General features: G+C 47.2%; 1 protein-coding gene across 2 annotated transcripts in view; it reads right to left on the bottom strand.

Annotated features, from left to right (window-relative positions):
• Nucleotides 1-16,510: 16,510 nt before the first annotated feature.
• IL1R2 (interleukin 1 receptor type 2) overlaps nt 16,511-17,338 on the bottom strand; it is a 42,870-nt gene continuing 42,042 nt past the window's right edge. For both annotated transcript variants that reach the window (XM_035001848.1, XM_035001847.1), the window contains exon 9: nt 16,511-17,318. In XM_035001848.1, coding sequence (XP_034857739.1) covers nt 17,179-17,318 — 140 coding nt within the window. In that variant the 3' untranslated portion in view covers nt 16,511-17,178. The remainder of the gene's footprint in view (nt 17,319-17,338) is intronic.

Raw genomic sequence — 17,338 nt, 5'->3', positions numbered from 1 at the left:
ACCCAGAGGTGTGTGCTCAGGGGAAACAAAGAGGGTGTAAGATGACAGACCCTGCCATATACGCAAGCACACAACACACACACAGAGCAGTGGGTAAACGGAAGACATAAATCATGACATTAAATTTTTTAAATGAACAATACTAAGTCTTAGCAATCAGAACTGGACTGTTGCAATAACCCAACATTATTGAAAAGTTATGGAAATGGACCGATGAGTCATTAGGGGGATCCCCACCCAGAGGAAAATGGGTGTGTCAGGACACAACTGGCAGTAATTAACGAAAAAAAATTTACAAACCATGTCATGCCTTTGCCCCCGAAGAGGTGAGATGTCTGACTAAATTAGTTACATAATTGGTGAAAGAAGATGTCTTTTTCCATCAATACCTATGTGACTGAGGTCACCTGCAAGGTAAGAACGGCCTGTCGCCTGGACCTTATTGTGGTATGGGGGACACCAGTGCTTCCTGCTGGAATCCCTTCCGGAGCCTGGATATGAACTCAGCAAACCAGCTCCTCACCTTCCGAGCACCCTCGGTGTGTGAGGGTGTGAGGCTGGTCACCTCAGACCCCTGGGCTTTCCCCCAAATTGTTGTTGTACTTTCTGCTTTACTTTCTCTCAGAAAGCTCATCCATAGTCATTGCTTTACCTGCTAACCCCTCATGGAAACCTCCTCACAATATGTACCCCAAAAGTACCCTTATGTTTACAGACTGACTCTGAAGACTTAGGTCCTCCACTTAAAAGGCAGTGCTGAGAATGGAGTGTCAGGGTTCTTCAGATGCTTGATCCCAAATCCCAGATGTGGATCATAGAGAAAGAGAGAGAGATGCCCAAACTTCCCCATGAATTCTAAATGTGTATATTATTGGAACTTAGTCGAAATAACTGCATTTTGGCCTAAATTTAAAGATGATACATCTCCTTCTAAGAAGAGTAAGACTTCAGCAACTACAGGAAACAGAAAGTAGCGGTTATGTTCCAGTTATCTACTGCTGAGGAACAAATTACTTCAAAACTTAGAAACTTAAAATAACAAGCATAATTACTTCATCTTACAATTTTGTAGGTCAAGAATATGGGTGGCTGGGTGACTCATCTGTTCCACGTGGCATCAACAGAGGTCGGTGGCACTCAGCTAGAAGAGGCCTGGCGTGGTAGGTCTCTGATACATCTGGCACCTTGGCAGGAGCATTTGGGAGGCCAGGCTCAGCTGATCTCTCAAGTAGAGTGGTTAACTGGGGCCTCTCCTGCCTGGCAGCCTCAGAGAAGTTGGACATCTAATATGGCAGCTCAGGGCGCCAAGAGCAAGTGTTCCAGTCAAGACACCCAGCTGTAAGCTAGAGATTCCAGTGAGTAAACTTTGAATGGCCCAGGAAGTTACTCCTGCCTCATTCTATGGGTGAAGCAAGTCACTAAGGCCAGACTGAATTTAGAAGGAGGAGATTTAAGTGCCACTGTTGATGAGAGAAGTTGCAAAGAATTTGCTACCATCTCTTTTTTTTCCCAACCATCTGGCATCTACTACAGACCCTACTGTCATCCCTTTCACTACTTTATGCTTGGGTTAGGCCAGCTAGTTTGCTCTGTGGATGACACAACGTCATCCCTCACTGGCTCCCAGTGAGGTGATTCGCCTTATGTGGGTACTGTGGCAGCAGCAGACTTAGGATCACTTTTAGGCCTGGCAGAATTAGTGACTGTTAGAAAAATACCACAGCAACGCTAATACTAACATCCATTTTAGCAGAATGTGGTGGTAAGGGTGTGAGTTTTGCAGGCACAGCCTACCTTGGTTCAAATCCCTGCTCTGTGATTCACTGGCAGTAAAAAAAATTGGGCAAGAGGCTAAAATTTTCTGATCCTTGCCTTTTAAATGAATATAATACCTGTAGCAGGTGTCTCAGGAGTCCTGCACTCATGATCTGTGTCCATTCCTTCAAGTAAAATGTTATGGGGGACCTTCTATATGCCTTCCAGAAGGTCCTGGGCACAAGAGCCCCAGTGGTTATAGCAGGTGATCCCCATAAATCACCCTTTGCATGTTTTTTCCTTACTTCCTGCTTCCCTCTTTGGGCTCCCTCCCTCTTGTTTCCTGGAATCACCTCCCCCATAAACTATCTTCATCTAAGTCTTCCTCCTAGAATTCACCTTCAGGGGAGCCAAAACTAAGGGAATTCTCATTTTGTAGGGTTGTTCTAGCAGCACATAAGCTCAGAACATGAGCAATATCTGGCTGGCAAATAGTTGTCCCAATCCTTGCTTATTCTCTACCTTTCTCGGATGTCAGGACCACTCACCCTTCCCCTGAATATGGCCAGCCCTTTTCAGACCTGCTCTCTGCTCAGCCTTCCCTACCTCCACTTGGTGAGACCCCACTCACCCCTATGCATCCAGCTCCGACCTCCCTGAGCCGATGACACCTCCCAGCAGCACACCTCTCTCCTTCCTGCACCTTCCACAGTCTTGCACTTTCTCACACTCATTACATTGTCTTTGCTGGTCTTCTTCATGAGACAGCTTTCACAGGGCAGTGGACAAGTCTGTTTTTGCTAGCTAAGGAAGGAAAACAATATTTGTTGAGTGAATGAATAAATGAATGGTGAACTAAATGTTCTTTCTTCTGTGACACATGCACTATCCTCATCCTCTTCCCACTAGCCTTCTACCAACCTGCACACACAACCACCCTGCAAGTCATTCCCCTTCTACACTCCCACAGCACACTGGCGTGATGTGCATTTACCATGCTCTTCTCCATAGTAAAAATGAGTGGGGTTTGCTTATTTCCTTCCTCCCTCCCTCCCTTCCTTCCTTCCTTCCTTCTTTCCTTCTTCTTATTTCTTTCTTCCTGTTTTTCCTTCCTTTTCTTTCTTTCTTTTTCTTTTCTTTTTTCTTTCTTTCATTCCTTCATTCCTTCCTTCTTCCTACCTTCCTTTTGCGAGAGTCTCATCATAACAGCCTGAATCATGTGCTCATAGGAACTTCAGACGTGTTGGTTTCAGTCACACCTGGATCTCCCCTGCATGAGCTCCCTGGGATTACTGCACTGCGTGTTGAGGCTAACATTCAGCCTTACACCAAGATCCACCCTCTTGCAAATCAAGGAGAACTGGCTGCCCCTCCAAAATAATATTCTTACTGGGGAAAGGAGCTGCCCCAAAGGAAGGGAGGCTGGGCAGGGGATCCAGGTGTGGGCATAGCTGCTGAGGGCTGATAGCAAAGGGACATGCTGCACTGTCACACCAGCCCTCTGCCAATCCGGCCCACAGAAACGTGTTGCCAGGATCCTAGGAAACTGGGGCTGTAATCAGTGAGAAAAGAAAGCCTGCTCACAGGCTGTACTGTACAGTAGGAAACTGAATGCACGAGGCTGGGCTATGGCTTTCCCAGACTCCCGTGGGGTCAAGAGAACCCACAGGACAGTTTTGTTCTAGGAGATGTAGCAAAAGCCTGCAGAGAGCTCAGGAAAGAGTTTCCAGACGAAGGTAAAGACAGAACAGAAGTCCCCCTTCTCCTTCTCCCCGCCCTGAATGTAGGCACTATGGCTGGCACTCCAACAGTCATCTTGTGACCATGAGAAAAAGTCAAAAATTCAAGAGTCACTGATCCTAACATCTTCGAGCTACCAAACCTCTATACTTCCAATAATGTGAGAAAAAATAAATACAAATTTTTGTTCAGATCACTCTCTACTGGTTTTTCCATTACTTGCAGCCAAATGCATCCCAACTGATACTGATCTAGACTAGAGAAGACTCTTAGTGGCCACTGTGGCGCCCTCACCAGTGGCACCCCCAAGCTGGTGTGGCCTGGAGAAGCAGTTGCAGTTTATGAAATGTCATGCCCGCTCTCGTTCCATGAGCTCCTGGAAAGCAAGGAAATGCTGCAGAAACCATCACCAAGCAAGCACAGCATCTCACCCATGCCAGTTATTTAATAGATTTTTGTTTGTTTACCTAATTTGCTTCTAAGCAGGAGAAAACAGAGATTCTTCTTTGGGCTACTGCAGAACAATTGTAATTTAAGAAATATTGGAGTCAGTGCTGTCAGTGAGCATGGGGAGGTCAAGAGGCTCATGGTCCCCTAAATTCCCCCAAATCACCCCACTCCACCACCACATGCTCTGGATTAAGGGGTTGGTGGAATGGAGAAAGGGATACTGAGGGCAACCTCTTCATAAATTTTCTCCCCTGGAAGATTGTAATTTCAAGTGCGTTACAGGAATTTTTTTTTTAAAGATGGTGGGAGTCAGAAGGGGGTGGTGGGCAGGTGGGCAATGATATGCTAAAACAAAAAGCCCTGCTCATGAGATATCATCAGAGTCCTTTCTCTCCAGGAGGTTTCTGAAATCAACCTGGGCTTAGGACTTTGAAGATAAGTCTTCCGAATTTCCTCAGGATGAACACTGCTGAGTAAAAGCTGACTCAAAAAGACAATGGCAGACTCAAGTGTTTACCAAGAAAAGTGTACTCAGCACTTGACATAACTCCCAAAGGCCTTTATCCTAAAAATATTTTTATTAGAGTCTGAAATAATTTAATCACAGGCTTCTATTAGTCAGAGCTCAACAAGCACCCTGTGCCCAGACTCTCAGACATTTAAACAGGAAACTCTCTAAGTCCAAAGAAAAGAAAACATTCTGAACCATGCCAGTGAGTCGGAAAGTGACCCTCCCTGCTCAGATCAAGCTGTCAGCCTCCCCGGCTCCATTGTTGGAAGATAACGTTAAATCTAAATCTCGAAGCCAGGGTGGGACAGTTCTTTTCACAGTGGGATAAAGGAGCTGGCTCAAGACTGAAGACATAGCATCAGATCTTCGAGAAGGAGAACTCTCTGACTGTAGGAGGGAGTGATTCCTGGAATAGGACTCCAATCTTCTCCTTTGGTTATAGAGAAAACCCTCCTTGTTCTCCTCAGAACATCTCACCTCCCATGAACACCAAGAAGCCAGCACGGTTTGTTCACTCATTCATCTGATATCTTGGACATTGGGAAATCTGTAGACCTCTGCCTTCCAAATAATATTTGTAAGGATGGATTCCTCTGGGGCATCCAGGTACACAGCTGGGTAGATAAATGGGCCCTTAGGGGAAGGCCAGTATAGACACTCCAGGAGTAGGTGGTGAGCTTCCTGGATGGACATGGAGGTGGAGGTCAGGGACTCTGTTTTCCTTGTCTGTGTATGTTCAGAACCTTACCAATGTCCTCTGTTCATTCATTCACCGGGTATCTACTGGGGGCTTCATGTGTGCTCTGTCAGGTAATGCTTGCTGAACATAAGTCACTGGACAAAGCCAGAGGGTATAGGGTAGAGACCCTACCCTCAAGGAGCCTATGATCCACTAGAAAAGACAGACAAGGACACAGGCAACTTCAATGCTCTAGAAGACCAAGTTTAGGGACTAAGAATGTGACATCTGGAGCTAGATAACAGGGTTCAAACCCTGCCACTACCCCTTTCTCCCCTTGTAACTGAGGCAAGCTGCTCAAGCCTCAGTTTCTCCCTATGTCAAGTAGGGGTATTATTACTAGCTGTCTCATAGGTTTGGGACAATGGATGAGATAGTGTCTGAAAAATTATTTAGATAAAGCCCTGGCCTGTTGGATCAATATACGACAACTATCCCAACTATGAGGGCTTCCTGGTGCCCTGGGGGCACATAAGAGAGATGTCTTTGCCAGGTTTTGGGGGGTTGGGAAAGGCTTCCCAGGAAAGACCTGAACAGGAAGGAGGAGTCAGCCCAACTGAACACAATGGGAAGTTTTCCAGACCAGGTAACAGCACATGCCAAGTGTCCGGGACCAGAGACAACAGACCTGAGCAGAAACAAGAGTGGTTCAGTATGGCCAGCCCTGGGCGAGGAGACTGGGAGGGCCTGGCAGGAGGTGAAGGGTCCATCCGTTCACTCGATAAATATTTGAAGTTGCAAACACAGCAGTGAAGAGATACAACCAAGGCCTTCTTGAAGCTTACATTCTAGTAAAAGGAGACAGAAGCAGACAAAATAAATGAGATAAGTAAGCCGACTGAGGAAAGCCTCTCAATTTGGACTCCAGCATGCGACCAATAGGCAGCCATTAAAAAGTTTGAAACGGAGCAGTTACACCATCATGTTTGGGCTTCAGAAAGATGACTCTAGGGGCACCTGGGTGGCTCAATGGGTTAAGCGTCTGACTTCAGCTCAGCTCTTGATATTGGGGTCCTGGGGTCGAGCCCCACCTTGGGCTCTGCACTCCATGGGGAGTCTGTTTCCCGCTCTTGCTCTTTCCCCCATTCGTGCTCTCTCTCTCAAATAAATAAGTAAAATCTATTTTTAAGAAAGAAAAGAAAGAAGAAAGAAGAAAGAAAGAAAGAAAGAAAGAAAGAAAAAGAAAGAAAGAAGAAAGAAAGAAAGAAAGAAAGAAAGAAAGAAAGAAGAAAGAAAAAGAAAGAAAGAGAAAGAAAGAAAGAAAAGAAAGAAAGAAAGAAAGAAAGAAAGAAAGAAAGAAAGAAAGAAAGAAAGAAAGAAAGAAAGAAAGAAAGAAGAGAGAGACTCTGCTCTGTGGGAGGTGGGCTGCAGCAAGAGGCCAGCCTGGAGGCAGGGGATCATGTCCCACCTTTGAGACCGTGAAGCTGGGCCAAGTGTAAGCCCAGGATGGGACTGCGACCTGAGGAAACTGTGAGGCTGTGGCCCATGTGAAAGTTCCACAGGTGCACATCCCTGCCAAGGCCCCTCACCCCACACCCCTCCAGAGCCCCCTTGTGGCCAGTCTCTCCGCAGCGTGTTCAGAGTCCCAGGAGAGAATCTGATTGGCTCAGGGGTCTCCTCTGTGTCATGCAGTCCCCCTGGGGCATCTCAGGGCCTGCCCCGTCCTGAGCGGCCTCCTCAGGGCCCTTGCACCTGCCTACTGCGTGCCTTTTGCTCTGTGACCCTTTGCGGGCTGCTTTGGAGAGACAAAGACAAACCCTGAACTTGTTCTCAAATTACTCACGGCCTCATGGGGAAAAAAGCGAAAAATGTGATTAACAGCATAGAAAGTTGAAAGCACTAAATGTTATATATAATAAAGGCCCACATAGGATTCAGGACTGGAAGGGATGATGAGTCCTGTGTTTGGTTCGGCTTTGTGGTGGAGGCAGCATTGGGACAGAGCCCTAAGAGGAGAGTAGGGTTTGGATAGGAAGAAAATGCATGGGCAAAGCCAGGCGCAGGAAAGCCAATGGTAAATGGGCAAGCTCTTCCTCTGGCTCTGTCCTTTCAGTGCAGAAGTCATTCATCCATCCATCCATCCAACCAACCATCCATCCGTGCAACAAGCACTGATTGATCACCTACTGAGTACCAGACCAGAAGGACCATCCTCGCTTCTGAATGTCTCTTGAACAATTGCTGGACATTTTTTTTTCTTACAAGGGTGAGGCCACATCACACAGGAAACAAAGGCTTGAACAACAGCCTTAGAAAAGCTCCGTCCTGCTCTCTGGGTCTGGCCTCCGAGAAGAGAGCCCAGGGGTACTCGAACTTTTGGCCACAGCCCAGCGACTCTGCCTGTTCTTTCTTCCAGGAAAGAAATTCTTGATAATGAAGAGTCAGACAGGAACAACAACAAAAGTTGTGGTCCAGTTGCCAGAAATAACCAAGAATTGCTTATTTTTAGGAGGCAATACTGGGTCCCCACTCCTGATCCTTCCTTCATCAGGACCCTCTTGGACCCTGGTCCCCTCCATGCCAGCCCGAGGAAGGAGGGGCGAAGGACCCTCCCATGAGTTTCAGAGAGGAGCCAAGCATGCCTTTGCTCTGTCATGTGCTTCTGTTCCACCTTTGCGGGCCAGGCTATCCACAACTCCTACCGGGCTCCTCCGTATCCTAAATTCTCCCAGGACTGAGTGCTGGAGCCTGTAGCTCAAGCATTCAGAATCAGGAAGCTCCTCTGCCACATATCTACAACGTGCCCCCAGCGCCGGCTCTGTCCGTGATACAGGTAGTGTTCGGTTCCCTCTTCTGCCTACTCTTCCATCCTTCCTCTGAATTGGTTCCGGACACAGCTGGGGAAAGCAGAAGTGATAAAGAGTGGGATTTGTGGGTAAAATACACACCATGATGGAAACACCCGATGGCAACATCTGATGGCCGGCTCTTCCCTTGGAGGCTTATGGCAGCTTACATAGGACCATGTGGCTGCAGAGCTTCTTCCGCGGAGGGCGGTGGGCCACTGCCAATCCATGTTACGCTTTGCAGCATGGAACCTTCCCTTAGCAACCATTGCAGCTCACGGGTGATTGGTTTGCTTGCTTGCTTGGTAGCCTGTGGTTTCATATTGAGGCTGTTTGAAGGAAGACGGGGGCTGAGCAGGGAGGCAGGCCCTGTAGTGACCAAAGCCAAGCCAGAGGCCTTTGGAGACAGAGCCCATACAGCCTGACCTTGAACTACATTAACTACAGGCGCGTGTGGTATGATTCCAGGCAAAGCTGAATGAAACTGGAGTAAGCCTCTTCAGTAGGGGCGGTACTGCATCTAAACTGCAAGGCCGCTGAGTTCCCACACTGCCCGTGGGCACCAAGACGTCTAGCCCCGCACGGTCAGGCCCGGTCCTGAGTTGGCAGAGCCAGATCACACGGCCCAGCTTCCATCTCCGCTGGGGCCAAGGACGGTACTGTGGAGGGACACATTCTACATTCATGTGCCTTGTTCATAACCTAAGAATCTTAAAATGGTCCAAGAATTGCTGAGCAAGTTTCCATGTGACATGATTCTTGCTAGATGGGGTTGCAAGGATTGTTTGTTGAAGGAACATGGCGGAAACTCTATTTCGGGGAGTTTATTAGGACAGTAACAAAGGAAGGCAGAGCACAGACGAGGCAGAGTAAAGGGGCCATTAGGACAGCGGTATTGCATCCGGCCTGCAGTAGATGCTGAACCGGTAGCATAGAGTGGGATTATCCAGCTTGAGAGCAAAGGTGAGCAGGGGGCTCTGGCAAACCCAAACTTACAGATTTCATAGCTCTCACATAGAAGAGCCAAATGAGACAAAAATCTAGAAAAATGTGCCAGGAAATGAATGAATGGATGAATCCTGCTCTGGAAGGCAGAGGAAGTTAGAGGCTTTGACTAGACCCACAGGCACTGAAGACAAAAGAGGCCACCCCAGGAACCAGATGCAGGACATGGGGACTGCCAGCACCCCGATCACTTCCAGCAGAATCCGTGGAGGCGGGGCCCAACGTCTGCCACTTTGCTTCAGTCCCTCCCCATGATCCCAGTATGCAGCCAAGGCTGGGACCCTCCCACTTAGCTGGGGCACACACACTCGGAGCCTATCTCTCCACCTCAGAAACTTATTTATGTGGCAGAAATGCTACAAAGGGTCTTGATCATTCAAAAGCTGAGGGAAAACCAAGAACTGAGTTGCACGTAGTGGGAGGATCATCCTCAGGGGACCCCCCACCTCAGGGGCACAGGCAGGGTCTGCAATCTGCTGAGGGTGATTCTGCAGCTGAAGTGGGGCTGGGAGAGACTCCTGCCCTTGGGAAAGGTGCAGAGGCCTAGAAAGTTCCACAGCAGGAGGCCATGGTCACCGGTGCTCTGGCCCAGGCCTGCACGTGCCTGATGACAACACACCAGGGAAGCTCTGTCACGAGGCAGAGCCTGAAACCCAGGACTCGCCAGGAAAGACTCCATAAGAAGTTCTGAGTGGGGAACCAGTTTCGAAAGAAAGGCACCAAGAAAGACGCGGAGCCTGGGAGAGGGGCTCCCCCTGGAGACATATACGTTACTCAAGAAAATATCAGGGATTCAGTTGCTGAGAGAAGATGCAGAGGTGGAATTTTCCAGATAAGGTCACTGTGGTGCTGTGACTAAGGCCTGTGGGGGTAGTTGGCCCAACAGAGTAAACATTCTTGGGTCAAAGATCCTAGATAAACCACAGCATGCCTCACCGTCACCCCAGGCCACCGCCCTGAGCCTCTCCTCCGTCATTTCCAGGGAGTTCCCTGGGATGCCGATGCTGCCGGGCTGGGGTCCACACTCCAAGAACCAGCGGCCTGCACCACCATTTGTCTGCCCTTCTCCCCAGCACCCTTGGGGCTGCTGTGGTCACTCGGACACCTGGTGCCAGGTGGGAGCAACAGTGGCCTGCGAAATCTGCTCCAGAGGCCAGGGGACAGCTTATCCTAAAATTCGGTGTGAGTGGAGTCAGGGCTGTGCTAATATTGTATTAACACCTGGGACTTTTTAAAGGAGACACGTGAGAGACCAATGCGATGTGCAAGGCCCAGGAGCCACACCCTTCCTGCAGAAGACAGACCAGACTGCCCAGGCTTTAAGCCCCTCTCTCTGGACAGAGGAACCTTCCTGCTGGGACCCAGCGGGGCAGGATCGGGGAGGAGGAAACTCAGACTGCAGTCTCAGCGTTTTTGAGGTTTGGTTTCTTTACCCTCAACTTTACAAGCACAAATTTAATCTTTGAAATTTTGATGTCTCTTTAGGAACGTGATAATGAAAAAAGAATTGAAAATCAAAATCGGGCTACGGAAAATTGTTTTACAACCTTTTACTGCTAATGCTTGCCTGGTTTAACGTGACTGCTTTTTTGGCTTGGCTGTGCTTAATAAAGGATATTTGATATTCTTGCAAAAAATAAAATAAAATCGGGAGCATATCTACTTGGTTGGCTCTTTACTTTTGGCCATTTATTTCCTCGCAGAACTGCTGGTGAGCTGTGACGTGAAGCTGGAAATAAGTGTGCTAACCACACGTTTCTGACACCCAGGCTTTGCTGGCCCTTCCCAGGCTAGCCAATTCCTGGAGCGCACTTTTCAAATGCAAACCAACCAATACAGATCCGCACCCCAAGCACCTCTTTATTCAGTCTCTCTCACACTCGGGGCCACCACCCACCTGCCCTAAGCGAGGCACCAGTGAAAGAAATTATTCAATGAAATTAGTCAAACTAGCCAATCCGAAGCCAGCTCCCCCTGTCTTGTCCATCTTCCACAGAAACAGCAATAAAGGCCATGCTTTCCCCTCACCCCTTCTGCCTCCTGATCCAGCCTGGTGCTTCCCCATGTGGCTCTGCGTGGCATGGGGTGTCCCCTTCTTCTGGGATCTGTAACAAACTATCTCTTCAATGACAATCATTTCCAAATCTGTTGACCTCACCATACCTGAATAATAATAAAACCGATATTTTAGGAGCACCTGGGTGGCTCAGTTGCTTAAGCATCCAACTCTTATTTTCGGCTTAGGTCCTGATCTCAGAGTTGTGGGATCGAGCCCTGCATCAGGCTCCATGCTTAGAGGAGAGTCTGCCTGAGATTCTCTCCCTCTCCCTCTACCCCTCCCCCCTACAATAAATCGGTTAATTAAGATAATAATAATAATAATAAAACCTACATTTTAAAAGAATTTGGGACAGGAAATCTAATTCACATACGTTCCTAATCATTTCTGAACCTTCTGGGGCTAAATCTACATTGCCCGCCATCAGGCCAGAAAGATCGGAGAAAGTTCACTTCTATTTCCTGGACAAACAGCGTCCAAAAGGTCACGCGGGACTGTGTGGGTGGGCTGCTCAGCCCCACCCTGTGGACACAGGCTGGTTGGAGTCCCATAGGACAAGAGAACCAAAACCTGGGGAATGCTGTAGAGAAGAGGGACACTTGGGTCCCATGCCTGGTGCTTCCTTCCTTGCGTAGGAACCCCCACTAGAATCACTCTTGTCCCCTCACAGATTCCAGATGTGGCTTCAGTGAGTTTGGAGAGGAACCGGACACCTGGATCTCAGCTCTTCTCGATGGCCAGGTTGCCCCCAGGAAAGCGAATACATGCTCTGCTCCCTCTTTCTGTATGCTTACAAAGGACTCAGCACGGTGTGGGGTCAGTTGTTCTCCAGCTGTGCTGAGTCCTGGGAGTCAGTGTTAGGAAAGCCTCCGTGGCTGCCCAGCTAAGCCACATGATTATGTAATATTGAAACTGAGCCTCCGTGTCCTCACCTCCAAAATGTGGGTTACAGGATTTGCCTTGCTGATTTTTTTGAGGATTAAATTGTGTAGAACGTATAAAATCTTGCACATTGTAAATGGTTGAATGTTGGCTTCCTCTGCTTCAATCTTGCTTTTTTTCCTCCCTCATCTAAAGCTTTCCCTGCCTCGGTCCTTGCAGCTGGCTGAGCCGCTCCTGGCCCCATGTGGCTTACTCCTGGGTCTTCCCTCAGGGGCCTAGTAACTGCAGACAGGCTGTTTCTGAAGAACCAGGGGCAGCACCTCTAGAAGTTTGTTGGCAGGAGACTTTGTTTTGCTTTGCTTCATCCGAACAAGGAGGAAGTGGTTTCTGCAGGCACGCCAGGGAGGAGGAGGGCATCCTCCATGGCTGAGCCCTGTGGCAGATGGGCTGCAGGCCCCCAGGACCCCTGTGGTTGTATGGCCGGCCACATGAGCCATGAAGGGGGAGCTTCTGCAAATGCTCAGGGAGGCTTCTGGTACTGCCGCAGACAGAGGCTGCCGCCCAGCGTGGCAACTGCCCTGCTCGTCCTCTGGACACCCTGGGACACTGCCCTCTGCGGGAGGCCAGACACAGCAATGAGGAGCCCTCGAGGGACGACACGGTCAGCAGATGCCGACGGGGGGGGGGCGGGCGAGGGGGTGCGGACAAGAACAGGAGAACAACCACAAAACACGAGGCCCATTTATAGTGTCCAAGTGAGCTATTGGCAGGAGTCATGGAAATAACCAGGGAGAATTTGGGAGTCGGGGCAGGAGCTGGGAAACTCGGAAGAGTCGTGCTGGGTGGGATCACGTTTGTTCACACAGGCGGGCGAGTCCTGGAAAAACCCAAGTAACACACAATTTCTCTGTTCAGCCAGCAGACATTTCTGCAGTGTCTACCCGGTGGTGAGGCCCAATGCAAGTGCCGGGGATGCTTCTGTCCCTGGAAGGTCCTATGGTAGATATACGATCCTACCCCCTCCGTAAAGCCCCTACACATCCCCCTAGCACAGGAAATCCTGGAGACATCAAATTTAACTTTAGTGCATAAATTATTGTTGGTGCCTGGTCCTGGTGTCCACTGCCATCCTCAGTCAGTTCTTGGGGAAGTGGTACTTGGTGACGTAGGGCTTGCTTCCCTACAGGGAGCGCCTGGAGATGTGACGCTGTCCGATGCTGGTTACCGCCCTATCCCCCTGATTTTGTAGGGGGAACTGAGAAAATTCCATTTCAGGAAGTTCAACCAACGGAATGAGCATAAAATAAATGAAGACATCAAGAAAAACACCTTGTTTCTTTTGTTTGTTTAGTTCAGACTCAGAATTAAGCAGAATCCTTAGTTCAAGACACACACTCTTCATTGGTCCATGAGTGACCTGTTTCTTAATCTGTTTGATAATAAACAGTAATAATCCATGACTCAATGGGAGATCTAGAACTTGATGAAACTGACATCTTTCTAACCCATCCCAGCCCGGGTCCCCCACCTGTCACCCAATGTGTTCACTCTCCCGAACCTTGGGTTGCTCATCCTCTTGCTTTTTTAAAACACAGACAATTGTAAACCTTTAAAATCACATAGGGCCTGGTAACTGCAGATACATACATCTCCAAATATAGTTAAAATATAGTTTTATCACATATGTGCTCTTAAATATAAATATATATAAAGATATGTATGTATGCATGTAGAGAGAGAGATTTTAGTTTTACTTGTTTCTCACTTTCACTAAAAAGGGATGGTGCTATAAATAGATGTTTCTGGGACTTATTTTTTTTCCAGATTTTTATTTATTTATTTGAGAGAGACAGAGAGAACAGAGGGAGAGTAGGAGGAAGAAGCAGACTCCCGCAGAGCAGGGAGCCCGATGTGGGGCTCCATCTCAGGACCCTGTGATCATGACCTGAGCTGAAGGCAGCCTCTCAACAGACTGAGCCACGCAGGCGCCCCGATGAGACTTATTTTTTGCTTAATAATATATTTCTGAGGTTCATCCATTTTGCTGTGTATAGCTATATTTTATTCATTTTCACCACTATAGAAGATTCCACTGTGCTATTACACCTCAGCTTATGGACTCATTCTCTTGTCTAGTGGGTATTTGGTTATTTCTATACTGTTGGTTTTTTCCTCTGTATTATGGAAATTTCTAGACATACGCAAAAAGAGAGAGGATTGTATAAGGAGCCGCCACGCACCCATCACTGACTGGTGTTAACAATTGTCAACACCCGGTCAGTCAATCGCATTTCATCCATACTCACCCCCCTCCCCCGCCCAGTACTGGACCATTCTGACGCAAATCTCAACTATCATCCGTAACTATTTCTGGAAGTCAGTTAGAAATACAACCACTCTTCTTTCAAAACGTAACACAATTCCAATATCATCCTTACACCTCGCTATTATCATAAATCTGGTGTCCAAAATTCCCTGGTTGTCTCCTGTTCTTTCTAAGAGCAAGACACCCCCCTCCCTCGTGAACGGCGGATGGAGGAAGTGCGTAGATGGTGCAGGCAAGGTGGGGATCTCCAAACTTGTTGGCAGCTCTCTTCTGGCTGCAGTCAGCTTCTTTTCTGGGCCACTGCTGGAGCTGCCAGAACCTGAGGGTGGGGAACTCCGGGGAGCCCTGGAGGAGGGGCCCCAGGAAGGAAGAGGACGAGAGCCGCACGGCGCGCAGCCTGAGGAACCAGAACGGGCAGAAGCACCCAGAGCAGCCCTCTGCTTGCATCCCAAACCTTGTGTCCACTTCGTTCATGGTCAAAGTTCCGAATTCGAGGCCAAAAGGCCTCTGCCTGCTCCTTCTCATTTCCTTCTCCTTCCTTCCATGCTTACAGGCAAGGAAGGGAAGAGAAGAGAACAGCAGGGAAACACAAAAGTCAGGCTCGAAAACTGCCTGTAAATGTCCTTGGTCTAAACCAGCGGTCAGCGCGCTTTCTCTGTACAGCGCCAGATAACAAACAGTTCAGATTTTTTGCGACGCCACCGCCTTCAGAGAGCAAAAGGAGCCTTAGGTGATCCATGAGCACAACGACTGTGTGCTCACAAAACTTAATCTACAGAAACAAAGGGCAGGCTGCATTTGTCCACCTTTGGCCTAAACAGGACAACTATTTTGTTCCTGTCTATACATATACTCCTATGTTTTTGATTATTAAATATAGCACTCTAGGATAGTTCCTGTTCTTAGCCCTATTTTCAGATCAGAAGACTGACACACAGCCTGGCTAAAGGCCTTGACTAGGATCAGAGAGTGAATTGAACCCAAGAAGTTTGTCTTCAAAACCCTTGAGTTTTTCCCCTTTTTTTAGCTACCAACGAATTTTAATACTGTCTTAACCATATAAATTGCATCAACGCTATTCAATTTTTCCTTAACGTTACAAATATTTCAGTCTTGCATTCTTGATTAATTATAGCTTACAATTGATGCATAATTGTTCATCATCAGGGTAATAAGTTTTGCTGAAAGATTTCATACATCTATTTATCTTCTGTTGTTGAATTAGTCTAAGATGAATTCCCAGGAGCAGCATTCCTGGGCATCTCTAGGACCAGGGAGCAGTGTGCTGGGGAAGGAGGCCTGTGGTATTTGCCAGTTTCTATGGTGTCAATACTCCCATGACGGTGGATTTTAAGCTTCTAACATGACATCACTGAACAGAGCTGGGAAGAGATGCCACACTTGGCTCCTGCAAGGAGCAAGCAGCACCCAGCACCCCCCTGGCTTGATACAAATTGTATAAGGTAGACTTTTTCTACTTCCCAGTACCAAGTTATAAATGGAATTACAGGATGTGGGAGTTATTATCTGGAAATGACCTTGATGTTGCCTTTTAAAACTGGATAGTGTGTGAGGGCCTGGGTATCTCAATGTTGTTTTAATTTATATCTCTATTACTGAAACAGATCATTTTTCCATGGTCCCTTATGTGTGTTTCTTCCACAAATTCCCTATTCATGTTCCCCCATCCATGAGGGGTAGGATGCCTTTCTTTAAGTCCTGAATAACTCTATATGCTGTCATTATTAATCCCTTGAGCTCATCTGACATAATTTCCTTTATGTTCTGCTTTTATTCTTTCGTTATGCAGGAATTGTAATATAATCAAGCCTGTCCACCTGTACTCTGGTGATTGTTTTATTGGTAGTGAATGCAAGAAAATCCATCCTATTTTCATCTATTCCACAAACATGTATTAAACGTTCAGTATGTGGCAGGCATGATTCCATGTATTAGGGATACAGCCGTGACCAAAATAACATCTCTGTCCTCGTGCCATTCCCGTGGGGAAAACTGAAAATAAACAAGTACATATGTAATGGAAGGTCTGGTGGTGATAAGATCTATAACAACACAAAGCAGAGGGAGAAACAGAGAAGGATGGAAAGAGGTGCCATTCAGAAGTGCCCCTGGGAAGGTCACTTGAACAAAGAGTTGAACTCAAGTGAAGGAGTGAGTCATGCTAATTTTTCTGCAATCTGATTTTTTAAAATTGAATTTATTAAGTTAACTTTAAGGGATTTGGGGGGGGGAGGGGAATGGGTATATGACAAAAAAGAGGTTCTGATTATTTTTTTTTCCAATGTATATGCAATTATCCCAATACCTTTCCGTCCTCATTTTCAGAAGCTTTGTTATAAAGCTGAGTCTATTTCTCAGTTCACTAAAATGTCTTAACATGTATCTTTCTCACAGTCTACTTTAATTGCTATTTTTTGGCACTTCCTTTTGAAAAAATTCACCAATTTTTGCTGATGCTCTTTGTTTAGCATTTCTGAATCCCTATTTCTAGTCTCAAAATGAAATTCCATCTTCCCCAAAAGGCAACCAACATCTTCTCTTTGTATCTACTAACACCTTCCACGGAACAGGGCCAACATAGCTTTTTAATACATTTTTGTTAAATTTTGAATGAATGAACTATAAAACTCTTTAGATGTTTTCGACTCCACCTCACTCTTCTAAATAGGTCACAGGTGTCCAAGAGCTACTCTCCCACCCACATGCACGCTTGCTCCTGGCATTCAGTTTCAGAATAAAAATCCCATTCATACTTCAGTCCTTTACCATAAACACAGCAGCTCGTTAAACCAATGGAGGAAGAGCAGAATCCTCACAAAGGCCAAATCACTTCCATAAAAAAGGATATCGTTTGTCTCTTAATCGTTTTATTGTCTCTATTTTACTTGAGTAAGATTGAAAATCTTAATAGCCAGTCTTTAACGTGGTCAAACCATGTGTTTTTCCAGTTCTGTGTTTACACCGTCTGTGCATCCATATTCCCACCAAAACCAAGCAGACCAGGGAGAGGGGGGCCAGCACGGTCCCCCAGGAGAATGTGGTAGCTGTAGGAAGAACAGAGTCA

Source organism: Mirounga leonina, unplaced genomic scaffold (genome assembly GCF_011800145.1).
Source record: "Mirounga leonina isolate KUSES-001 unplaced genomic scaffold, KU_Mleo_1.0 Mir_125, whole genome shotgun sequence".
Classification (NCBI taxonomy): Eukaryota; Metazoa; Chordata; class Mammalia; order Carnivora; family Phocidae; genus Mirounga; species Mirounga leonina.
Note: the sequence above shows the minus strand (reverse complement) of the source record. Positions and strands in the feature narration are given on the sequence as shown.